The sequence below is a fragment of the Carassius gibelio genome, chromosome A18 (genome assembly GCF_023724105.1).
Source record: "Carassius gibelio isolate Cgi1373 ecotype wild population from Czech Republic chromosome A18, carGib1.2-hapl.c, whole genome shotgun sequence".
Lineage (NCBI taxonomy): Eukaryota > Metazoa > Chordata > Actinopteri > Cypriniformes > Cyprinidae > Carassius > Carassius gibelio.
The window spans coordinates 14503679-14515992 of NC_068388.1; the positions used below are offsets into that span (position 1 = coordinate 14503679).

At 37.0% G+C, this 12314-nt stretch overlaps 2 protein-coding genes across 2 annotated transcripts; one reads left to right on the top strand and one right to left on the bottom strand.

Moving 5' to 3' along the window:
• Positions 1 to 473: 473 nt before the first annotated feature.
• On the bottom strand, positions 474 to 8647 carry LOC127934021 (2-oxoisovalerate dehydrogenase subunit alpha, mitochondrial). Its single transcript, XM_052531184.1, has 8 exons — positions 8489 to 8647; positions 7107 to 7283; positions 6873 to 6959; positions 6667 to 6775; positions 5765 to 5926; positions 4147 to 4353; positions 3919 to 4060; positions 474 to 2303 (listed from the first exon to the last, which is right to left on the bottom strand). The coding sequence occupies exons 1-8, from the start codon at positions 8600 to 8602 to the stop codon at positions 1961 to 1963; spliced, it is 1341 nt and encodes a 446-aa protein (XP_052387144.1). The 5' UTR covers positions 8603 to 8647; the 3' UTR covers positions 474 to 1960.
• Positions 8648 to 8889: 242 nt separating this feature from the next.
• LOC127934022 (exosome complex component RRP46) lies at positions 8890 to 11813 on the top strand. The gene is made up of 6 exons (XM_052531185.1): positions 8890 to 9055; positions 9187 to 9300; positions 10339 to 10460; positions 11233 to 11373; positions 11463 to 11552; positions 11696 to 11813. The coding sequence occupies exons 1-6, from the start codon at positions 8890 to 8892 to the stop codon at positions 11789 to 11791; spliced, it is 729 nt and encodes a 242-aa protein (XP_052387145.1). The 3' UTR covers positions 11792 to 11813.
• Positions 11814 to 12314: the final 501 nt, after the last annotated feature.

Genomic DNA, 12314 nt, shown 5'->3' on the forward strand with positions numbered 1-12314 from the left:
ACGTTAAACTATAACCATGGGTAAAATATACCTAATGTATAAGGCTGCATTTATGTGATCAAAAATACAGGGAAAACAAATTATATAGTAAAATTATGTAAAATGTTTTTTTCTATTTCAATATACAATAAAATCTAATTTATTTCTGTGATGCAAAGCTGAATTTTCAGCATCATTACTCCAGTCTTCAGTGTCACATGATCTTTCAAAAATCATTCTAATATGTTGATTTATTATCAGTGTTGATTAATATTTTTGGGGGAACCTGTGATACTCTTTTCAGGATTCTTTGAGGAATAAAAAGTCAAAAGAAGATCATTTATTTTAAACAGAAATATTTTCTAACAATGTAAACTACAGTTCAAAAGGTTGGGGTCAGTACATTTTTGTTTTTAAAGAAATTTAAACTTTTAATCACCAAGGATGTGTTAAATTGATAAGAAGTGATAGCAAAGATTTATATTTCAATTAAATGCTGTTCTTTTTAACTTTTTATTCATCAAAGAATCGTGAAAAAAGTATTGCACTTTCCAAAAGAATATTTGGCAGCACAACTGTTAATAACGTTAATAATTCTAATAATAAATCACCATATTAGAATGATTTCTGAAGGATCATGTGACACATTATACTGGAGTAATGGCTGATGGAAATTAAGCTTTGCATCACAGAAATGAACTATATTTTAATAACATTTTGCAAGATTCTTTTTTTTTTTTTTTTGATCAAATAAATGCAGCCTTGATGAGCATAAGAGACCTCTTTCAGAAACATTACAGATCTTACTGATCCCAAACTTTTGACCGGTAAGTGTACATGGGTGCATCTTGTGAAATAGCAATTTAAAAAATTATGATTCAAATCAAGTTATAATTTATTATATCATTCTGGAATGGTAAAATTTATTTATTACGCAAGTCTTCCGTGTCACATGATCCTTCAGAAATCATACTAACATGCCGATTTGGTGATCAAAAATATAATAATTCTTATCATCGTTGAAAACAGTAGTGGTGCTTAATACTTAAAGAAGTCTTTCATTGACCTCCAGTTTACTTTGCATTCAAATCATTCCTCTGGACTAAAGTTACCAGTTTGTTCAGCCCTCATTCATAATGAACTCTTCACAACACAATGAACATTATTAGTCCGCATAACACTTCAATCTCCAGCAGTTATTACGTACTTAAACCCACCGTGCTCTCCATAAAACAGGCCTCAAGGCAATACAACATTCTCTTATAGGCTACGTACAGTAAGCACTTCACTATATCAGTGATTGCATTTTTGTGAGGATTTCTATCGTTTAAAATATAATTTACAAACCTCTAAAGCCAATCGGAATACATCTTGCACAACACAACAATCCTCATGTCTTGTAACAGTGAGATCAGTCTCACACAGTAAGTTTGTTCAGTTCATTATTAAACAAAAGAATCGCAGCTCAATGTCATTAGCAACAGCATCATCATCATCATCATCATCATCATCTGTGGGGAGAAATGAACAGGACACAAACCAGATCATTACAGTAACTGTATATTGTATATTTAAAAAATGAGCCTTTCACAAAGCATGTGTCACACTAACATCACCATTAATAAATATTAGTGTGGTTTGTGGAAAAATAAGAAACAAATGCTGAACATTTACAGTGATTTGAAAACCCATATTCTAAAGATACTTCATGAAGAACACTTGATGTTGATGAGATAAGAAAAATGTACTGATACTGTATTCATGGGCTGTTCTTTTCTGAACATTCCTTCTTTTACATGGCTTTCCAAGGCACAAAATGACAGTACAGAGGCCTCTAGTGGCAAATGTTGAAGATAGCAATACATCTTTCACTATTTGTGTTTTTAATGCAACAAAACCATAGAAACGGAGAAAAAACCCTATTCAGACAAACTGACACGTGCAAGATGGTTCCCAGTTGTGTCCACTCATGGCTCATGGATTATTTTTCGTAGAGATCGAGTGGGTAATGCTCTTTATACTGCTGGATATGCTGCCACATGGCAACTCTCTGCTTGGCTATTGGAGGAATCAGCTCATCGTAGACATCCGTGAACAGCAGCTCGGGATTGGGTTTCAGACGTCTCTCGGCTCTTTCGAAGGCCTCCATGACGAGTTTTCGGGACTGCTTCCTCCAGGCCTTCTCCTCGTCCTCGCCCCACCAGTGTCGGGCGTTCATGTAGTGTCGCAGGCGAGAGATGGGGTGGTCCTGCTTGTCCCAGTAGTTCACCTCGTCGACTGAGCGGTATGCAGAGCTGTCGTCACTGGTGCTGTGATGACCGATCCTGGAGGGGGAAGAGGAAATAAAGGCTTTGCTTATTTCACAACACTAGGGATGCAATGAAATAATTGCAGAAAAGGCTACACTGGCTGACAGAATGACACTGTTGAATGACTTTGGATCAAAGTGGATTGAGAACTCTAGTTCTAGAGCCCTAGTTCTTTCCAATGCTTTGTAGCACATAAGGGATTGCAAAAAAACACAATGTTAAAAGTTGCTTTAAATTATTAAATGAAATTGGTGAACACATGCCCTGCTTTGTATCTCATTATCTGGAACTAAAATGAACTACCGCCTGTGTTTCTGCATGGTTGGGAAAATTGTGCAATTAAGTACAGATATTGCTTTTATGAAATGGGAATGGAAGTGTCCATATAGACAAATATTTGTTAAGATCTTCATGTGGTGATGGCAGATATGAATCAATGATTGTGTATGAAGGAACAGCCCGAGTCTGCACCCATCCCACAAGTAAGCCGGGAAAAACCCACGAGTAGAGGTTTGTGCATCCATGGTATAATGGTATTCCTCTTTTTTTAGGAAACATTAGAACAAAGAACTGTAAACTTTTGAATTACAGCCTTTATTGTCTATTTATTTGTCTGTCCTTGGATATGGACCTTTGAGTCTGAAATAACATAATATCTATAAACATTCACATATTTTACACAGCTCTACAAAATTCTTCAAGAGTCACAGTGAGCAATTTATGTGGTGAAAAACTGTGTATTAAGCAGTATGACTGCATTATCCTTTACATTTTTGTCTTGTTCCTCTTGGCTCAACACTGTTTGTTAGGAACTGTTTTAATTGAAGTAAAATTAATTAATACTTTCATTCAGCAAGGCTGCAGAATTGATCAAAAGTGACAGTGAAGACTTTTATATTGCTCCAAAACATTTCTATTTCAAATAAAAGCTGTTCTTTTGATTCGTCAAAGAATTCTGAAAAAATGTAACATGATTTCCAGAAAACAATTAAACACCACAACTGTATAATAATTATTACAATCGTTCTTAAGCACCAAATCAGCATATCAGAATGATTTCTGAAGGACTGTTCAAATTATTTCTGGGTTACTCTATTCCATCAATTATAAAGCAGTTATCAGAAGTGGGCCTCTCAGGAACTTAAGAAACCAAATCTACATAAAGAGGAAGATCAAATTTACATTCAGCTGGTAATGAATGGACAAACAGAATCCAAACCCCAAGGGGAAAACTATAATCTGCTTAAACTGCCTGTATCCAACCAGATTCACTGCATGGAAAATGCTGTTTCTGTGTGATAAATCTCGCATCAAACCTAACGCACGCTTTTTTCTTCAAGCAATAGGCAAGTAGATCTCCCACAAACATTATATGCTGTTTCATAAAAGCCTACACTGCAAAACATTGTGTTGATAAATAGGTTTACAGTGCATCGCATAGTGTTTTCTGCTGAGTTTGCCACCCTACACACTGTAATACCAGGCTCTACCCAAACGGCACTCTTGTGGCCTCCTCAAAGTCTACACTGTGCCAAATGGGCTGCTTATATTTAATAGAATGCAGTGGAAGTTGTACTTCCTAAAATTCAGCTAGTTTAATTCACTTGGTTTATGCGATGAGAGACTCTACCTGTAGGTCATGGCTTCAATGAGGAAGGGCTGGTTTTCAGCCACCGCTCTACGTCGTGCCTCCTTCGTGGCATTGTACACTGCAAAAACATCATTTCCGTCTACACGTATCGACATCAGTCCGTATCCTGGACCTCGAGCAGCTATCGGCGAAAAAGGGAGAATAAAAACCACATCCGACAAATGAAACGCAGCGATTCACATGAGAGTCTGTGACATATATACTTACCAATACCATCTCCTCTGTACTGCTCATTGGTCGGTGTGGAGATAGCGTAACCATTGTTGCGGCAGAAGAATATGACAGGACACTCAAGTGTGGCGGAAAAATTAAATCCAGCATGTGCGTCTCCCTCGCTGGCGGCCCCCTCTCCAAAGTAACAGACCACCACACGGTTTGAGTTCTCCCTCTTCACTGCGTACGCCGCTCCGGCCGCTACAGCAGGTGGAACAGATCAAAGAAGATTTTTTTTTTTTTTTTGACAAATTTCCATCCAAAACAAATGCTGTTCTTTTTTTAACTATCTATTCATCTGAGAATCCTGTAAATATGCATCATGGTTTATAAAAATGATCAAGCCGCACAACTGTTTTCACAATCGATAATAATAAAAAGAAATGTTTCCAGAGCACCAAACTGTCATTATCATGATTTCTGAAGGATCATGTGACACTGAAGACTGACGCAATGGCTGCTCAACATATTACAATAGAAAACGGTTAGTTTAAATTCTAATAATATTTCACCATATTACTGGGTTTTGGATCAAACAAAGGTGAGCTTGGTGAGCATTAAAGGGATAGTTCACCCGAAAATCTAAATTTGATGTTTATCTGCTTTCCCCCAGGGCATCCAAGATGTAGATGACTTTGTTTCTTCAGTAGAACACAAACTGATATTTTAAACTCAAACCATTGCAGTCTGTCAGTCTTATAATGTAAGTGGATGGGAATCACGGCTAAAACATTTAATAATAAAAAGAGAAAAAAAAAACATACACAAACAAAACCAAATTAAACCCTGAGGCTCGTGACGATACATTGATGTGTAAAGACACAAAACGATCGGTCTGTGTAAGAAACTGAACAGTATTTATATTGTTTGTTTTTTTACCTCTGATTCACGCAATGTGCAAACTTTAAGAACTCTCCTGAGCGCGTTCTTCTTGCTTTACAGGAGATCGCAGACTTATAAGTGCATTACTGCCACTTATCTCTCAAGTGGACCATTGACACTCTATCTACAATCTCAATCAGGAGTGTCCGTTGCACTTTATTTTACAGTACGTGTACTAACATGTACTTATAGTGTACTTACAGTGTATTTATCTAAGAAAGTTCTGGTAATACAAGGTAACTACATGGGGTAGGGTTAGGTTTACGGGTAGGTTCAGGGTTAGTACCTAGTTATTACATAGTTATTGTAATTACTATAATAAGTACATAGTATGTACATGGGGAACAGGACTGTAAAATAAAGTGCTACCGTGTCAATTGTCCACCTGAGAGATAGGTGGTGGTAATGCACTTATAAGTCTGCATCCTCTGTAAAGAAGAAGCCTCCTCACACGCCTGCTTGAGAACGCACTCAAGGGGACGTGCTAAAGAGAGTTCGAACAGTTTGCACATTACATGAATCAGTTGTTGAATTGTTTTATTGATTCCAATCCACTTACATTATAAGACTGACAGACTGCAATGGTTTGAGTTCAAATTGTCATTCTCATGAACTATCCCTTTAAGAATTTTCAAAACAACAACTAAAAAGCAGGCCCCAAACTTTTGCACAATAGTGTGTATAATATTTGTGATGACTGTTCTGTGTAACAGACATGTTCCCTTCTCACCTTGGGGGAGCTGAGTGGCAAGTGGGGAGGAGATTGTTACAAAATTGAGATCTTTGCAGCCATAGTGCACTGGCATTTGTCTGCCCTTGCCAAGGTCATCAGCGTTGGCATAGCACTGTGCCATAAACAGATCCAGAGGGAAGCCTCTGTACATCAATACACCTAAGGAAATCCAGAAAAAATACAATTATATCTGATCAAATATGAATCAAGAAAAACACATTTAAATCAAATATCAAAGCATAGATCAAATGCATAGAATTTTCATTGCAACCAAAGTAGAAGAATAATAGGGAAAACCTCAAGTGCTAGACTTAGCATTAACTCACACCAGGTGTTCTCAGGAAACACATGTTAGGAGAAAATTGTTAGCCTGAATGCAATGTAAGTTGCTTTGGATAAAAGCGTCTGCTAAATGCATAAATGTAAATGTTCTATAACTGAGCACATCTGACCCCCAAAGTCCATTTCGTTTGACTAGTGTGAATGCTCTGTAGTGCACCCAGGCCCATTTGAAGAGGTGAGCTTGGGCACAGGTGTGGAACACATATAGTATGAGCGCCAACCATGCCAGAGCACAGATCTTGAAACCCATGCCACTGATAATGCAACTGTTCTATGTTAGGCAGCATATTACACACGACAGGACCATGTGTCCTGCACCCAAAATGACTCCGTTGTGCTAAGTAAGAGATCTTTTCTTCCAGTTTTCTTCAAACCAATTTCATCGTAAAGATGTAAGCGTGTTCAGGCCCAGAATATTTAAGTGCAATGTGAGTGGGGGAGGAGGGGTGATTGCGCTTGAGCAAGTTACAAGGCTAACGTGTCTAGTGAGTGTATGTACGTATAATAACAAAACAGGTAGAGCCACTATTGTATCTCCAGCTTGTAAGCATTCTCACCAGCTTCTCGGTATTGGCCAAAGACCAAATCAGTAGGTTCAAGAGCCGCAGCGCTTCCAATGTGTGTGCCCTCCTCACCATAATTGGTCATGTAGAAAGAGATGCGGCCCTTGAACATAAAAGCACCCCAAACTGAAGCATTATAAATGCCCAGACGTCATTTTAGATGGAATAAGCACTACACTAAAATGCACTGCATCTCTCACCTGCCTCTGAGACTCATAAAGAATACGATCCATTGTGTTGAGTAATGTCATCTTCTGATAGAAATTTAAAACCATCTCTTTTGAAAGCTGCAACAGACAAGTAATGCTGTGTTACATGCGAACAGATTAAGAAATTATTATTGTCATGTTTTTTGTGAATGCTATTTAGTAACCTGCTACTAGAATTTTCCACACATTAAATGTAACATGTTGTACTAACGATAGACTCCACACCTTAGGATCTTCAGACGGGTTGATGATCTGGCCCTGTCTGTCCATCACCCTATACACAGGGATTCCTGAGATCACATTTGGCTGGATAAATTCCAGGTGATCAATGAACTCCGCCGAGGCCCCGGGAAACTGCGGCTTCTCTGCTGAAGAATCAAACGGCTGCTGGCGAAGAGCTCCCTGAAGACAAAGACAGAGGATCAGGGAGTAAAATACACGAGCAACAGAGCAGCAGTTCATGAGACCATGCATTTTGAGATCTGATCACAAGCTTTAACAATCAAAGACAAAAACTGCAAAAAAATTCCCACAGAAACCAGCCAGATATATTGTTAGTTAACTAAAACTAAAATCATTTGAAAAAAAACTTTCTGTTAACTGAAATAATAATATAATATAATAATAACAAAACATTAAAAAAAATTAACTTACTTTATTTCGGCAAGTCTAATTTTCATTTTAACTGGATGTAATAAAATAACTAAAAGTGAAACAAATTTTTATTAAATTTTTACAGACATATATCTGTGTGTGTGTATATTGTTTTGGTTTAGAGGTAATAACTTTGATGCAAAACTAAAGTAGCACTAAAATAAATACAATATATGATTAAATATTAAGAAAAACTGTAAAGTGTTCATATGAGATAATGCCTTGATACATAAATTTCCCTTGGAATTTGTTAGTGAGCAGTGCACTTGGCATGAAATCAAAGATTTTGAAACAACTGTAAATGAATGTATGTAAACTATGAATGTCAAAATATTTTTTAAGTGCACGTTTTATGTATTGCTGCACATCTTTATATCAGCAGGCAGATTTATCTTCATCAGCAGGTAGGATCACACAGAATCTTAATGCACATGAGACACTGTTTAATGTACACTTTTAATATAAGATCATCCAATGCTCGGAAGAGAAAGACAGAATATATTTCAATGACACATGGCTGCAGAGATCAGCTTTGTGTTTCCCTCCACACCCCCACCCCCAGCCAATCGGCTCTCAGTCTAAATCTACAGCCTTGTGAAGGTTGAACAGTCCATCATTACCTGTCCTACAACAATACACAGAGATTTGACCAATGGTTATTTGATTAAAACAATTTAGTTACTAACATTAGTTGATTAGATTGCATGATCAACTATACCATTTCCAGGTCAGATGAGGCATGCCTATACATAAATAATAAAAGACTTGAGATTATTTTAAGACTAAGATCATGCGTTTTATTTTTCAGTGATTTACTATTGGTATACGTTTTATACAATTCAAATTACACCAATGTTTTGAGGTTCACGCAGCTAAGTTACACAGTTTGTCTGGTTAGAAACTTTTTCTATTGAGAAAAGTCCGTTCAAGGACTATATACACGTAAAACTCACATTTACGCGAAATGCTCTTTGCTGGAGAAACTTGGTAGCTTTTAACGAAGTATTTTGACCAATTGCGTGAAGTCCGATTCCGTATAATTTCTTGACAACTCTAGCAGCCGCCATCTTTACGTCAAGTGCGTGCGTGTCTTGCGTCTGTTCTGTCTGTTCTTGCCTGTGAAAATCCTATACAGTGCGCCCCCTGCTGGACAGTATCATACAACACAAACATTCATCCCATTTTTTACGTCTATATCTGGGAAAGTATAATTTGAATTACATAATTAATTTTATTGACCAACTCCTCGTAAAACTACAATTTAGATTCAGATACATTTTTGATTAAATCGGTCATGGGTTTCTGGAAGCGTGGTCATTGCGATCGTCTTACCGCTAGAGGGCGAACGTATACCATGTCGTCATTATGGTGCGCTCAAAACATGACGCGTATGAGCGCGACGAGAGGATTGTGCATGAGGACCATGATGGAGTTGGATCAAAGTTGTTCAGTTTTAAGAGAATATGGAAGTGAGCAGAGTTTGTTATCCAAGCCTGACGGATCTTCCACCTTTGTTCAAGGTATATATGTCAGTATGTAACTGATGTCTTTCTTTTGTTCAGCGTAAGTGGTTGCCTGCCAAGCTTATGTCCAGAAATCTATTTGATTCATTCATATATTTATCGTTCTGAATTTGTATATGTATTTTCAGGTGATACTAGTATCCTTGCTGGAGTTTATGGACCAGCTGAGGTTAAAGTCAGTAAGGAAATCTATGACCGAGCTACTGTAGAGGTTCTTATTCAGCCTAAAATGGGGCTTCCAGGTATGCATTTTCGAAATCAACTCATTTGCATTAGTCTTATGCTGTACATATTCATAATTAATTATATAAAAGTTTAATACAGCTTCCTCCTCCCCCTGTACATTAAAATGTTCCGTTCAATTTAATTTTGTTTGTTTTTTTTTCTGAGCAAAAATAATGACAATCATTTTACCATTATTTATAGAAGACACCCAGAGTCATTCACTATAACAATAGTTCATATACCAAAACATCTTGTCAGGTATATTTAGAAGAAGAATCATTAGATGACAACCTTAAAGGGGTACTAAATCCCAAAATTTTAGTAATTACTTACCCCCATGTAAAAGCTTTGTTCATCTTCGGAACACAATTTAAGATATTTTGGATGAAAACTGGGAGGCTTCTGACTTAAGTAAATAACAGTGTAATGGTCCAGAAAAGTATGAAAATCATCATCAGAATTGTCCATCTGCCATCAGTGGTTCAACCATAACGTTATGAAGCGATATGTGCTCAGTTATGGTTGCAGTGTACGTAGCAAGTGTATATGGAATGAATAACATGAGGTTCAGTAAATAATTACATAATAAGTATTTCAGGGTGAACTAATTATTTACCGAATGTTGCAATATTTTGCTGTTTGCCCAATGTAGCATTTAGAAGAAGAAAAAATACAGTTCTCACTGATATAAAGAGTACTGCGTAAATCCACTTTAAATTCATGAAAGCCTGCCATTAAATTTGCATTTAGTTAGTATTTTAGCCAGTTGTGTGTTTTATTTATTTGCTTATAAACACATTATTTGTAGGGCTTTTACCTACAAGTTGTTTGAACAGCTGTTAAAAATTAATAATCGTACAAATGCATGAATAATAATCATGTCAGGTGTTTAATAATGAGTGTCTTTCATTTCGGTAATTACATTTGTTCAAACACTCCTGTGAGCCGACACCTTCAGTTCTGTTTTTCGTCTCGGCTTGCACTTCCAGTTCTCTCCGTCAGGTGGCAGTGTGGTGCAGACGCAGTTTTCCACTCATGTTGTTGTGTTCCTTCAGGAGTGCGCGAGCGCGCGAGAGAGCAGTGTGTTCGTGAGACGTGCGAGGCCGCGCTTCTGCTGACGCTTCATCCTCGTTCTTCTGTCACAGTCGTCCTGCAGGTCATCCACGATGATGGCTCTGTATCCTAAACACCAGCAAAACTAGTGCTAACGTGATAAATTAAGAGAAGGGTGTATGTGATGCGTTTGTGTTATTTGACAATTTTTAAGAACTCCCTGTTGAACAGAACTGTTTGTTTATTTGTTCATAACTAGTTTGGGGTCAGTGAGGCTAACTCAACCTCAATCATCACATGGAAGAACTAACAAAGCACTCTCCCTATTGTCCTTTCCATAAAATATTGCTTTATTAATTTTACACAACAGGTGTCTTCCGCTTGAGGGTAACCGTGGGGAAAAAGAGTTTTGGACAGACATTCAAATGTCATGTGACTTAAAAATATCACATCATTGTCTACCTTAAGGCCTGCCCTTTCAATTCCCATCTTGTAATAAAAAAATGTGTGTCTGTGTGTGTTTATATATATATATATATATATATATATATATATATATATATATATATATATATATATGTGTGTGTGTTTATATGTGTTTATATATATATAATTTTTTATTTTTTTTTCTTCAGAATAACAAGAAAATGAGTAGAAATTAATTCATACCATATGACAACTTCGTTCCATAAAGGGGAATATATGAATCCCTGTTTACACACAAATTGTAAACATTGAAAATATTAAGAAATAAAAAAAAACGTTTTTCAAAAACATAAAAAAATGACCCCACACTTCCACATTACTGTTAATTAGTTATTTTTCTGGCCCTTCATACTTTTTTCTTGCGTTCACACTTCGTGTCCTTACAGTATGGGTCCTTATCTAACTGTCAGCTGCTGTCGTGCTGCCTGAATGCTGCCTGCATGGCTCTAATGGATGCCGGGCTGCCCATGAGCCACCTTTTTTGTGGTGTGACCTGTGCTATTAGCAAAGAAGGCCAGATAATCATTGATCCCACGGCTCGGCAGGAGAAGGTACACCGCACTTCCTGTTCCCTAGGGCTGGCACAAACCATAGCGCACAGGTTAAGCTCTCAATCTGGCTTTTATGTTTTCTTTTTCAGGAATGTCGAGCGTTGTTAACGTTTGCTATTGATAGTGCTGAGTGTAATGTCTTGATGTCATCAACCACAGGCTCTTTTTCAGTCCAGGAGGTGAGCTCGAATGCAGCATTTCATTCTTGTGTGTGATTCATTGCTCTGTTTGTGGCGATGATACATAGGTACTTGTCTGTGTTTCGTAACGTGCTTGAATTTTCTACAAGGCAATGACATAAATGTGTTTTCTTCCTACACAGCTGCAGCAGTGCATCGCAATCAGTCAAAAGGCTTCTGAACAAATCTTCCAGTTTTATAGGGATTCTGTCAAACGGCGATATTCAAAGATACAATAAAACATGCTTGTTATGATTTTTACCTTGAGTTTGCATCATCATTTTCTCACTAAATAAGAATATGAGTAGGACCTGTATGTGTGTGTGTGTGTGTGTAAATTAGTTTTAACTTATAGTTAATTATATTGTGCTACAACATAGCATATGCATTCATATGCAATGATAGTTAAGTCAAAAAATCATGTATCATGAGTTATGCTTTTACCCCAAAAGCTTTAAAGAGCTAATGTTGGACTCCAGATGTGTTTTTTTAGCTCACTCCAATTTAATTAGATTATTATTTTTGGAACCGTAATGAAAAAGTGTTTTTATGCTGTGCTAAGAATAAACAAAATATTGCTACCTAGCAAAAACAAGCTCTCGATAGTGTCAAAGTGAGTAAAATAGACCATAATGCTGCTTTTTTTGTGTGTAACCCAAAGCAGGTTTGAATTTGAAATAGCAATTTAAGACCACTGCCTTGGGAACCGTAGCTTTCAAAATGAAAAAGTGATCGAAATTTCCATTAGACTGTGTAAGCTGG

Bases quoted from the DNA above. Each gene is read 5' to 3' on its own strand.
- LOC127934021 (XM_052531184.1), bottom strand. From the start codon at position 8,602: ATGGCGGCTGCTAGAGTTGTCAAGAAATTATACGGAATCGGACTTCAC. The intron at 7,284-8,488 runs GTGAGTTTTACG...CTTTGTCTTCAG, and splicing joins AAAGAGCATTTCGCGTAAAT to GGAGCTCTTCGCCAGCAGCC. The intron at 5,927-6,666 runs GTGAGAATGCTT...GGATTTCCTTAG, and splicing joins TGGCCAATACCGAGAAGCTG to GTGTATTGATGTACAGAGGC.
- LOC127934022 (XM_052531185.1), top strand. From the start codon at position 8,890: ATGTCGTCATTATGGTGCGCTCAAAACATGACGCGTATGAGCGCGACG. The intron at 10,461-11,232 runs GTATCCTAAACA...TCTAACTGTCAG, and splicing joins TCATCCACGATGATGGCTCT to CTGCTGTCGTGCTGCCTGAA. The intron at 11,374-11,462 runs GTACACCGCACT...TTTCTTTTTCAG, and splicing joins CCACGGCTCGGCAGGAGAAG to GAATGTCGAGCGTTGTTAAC.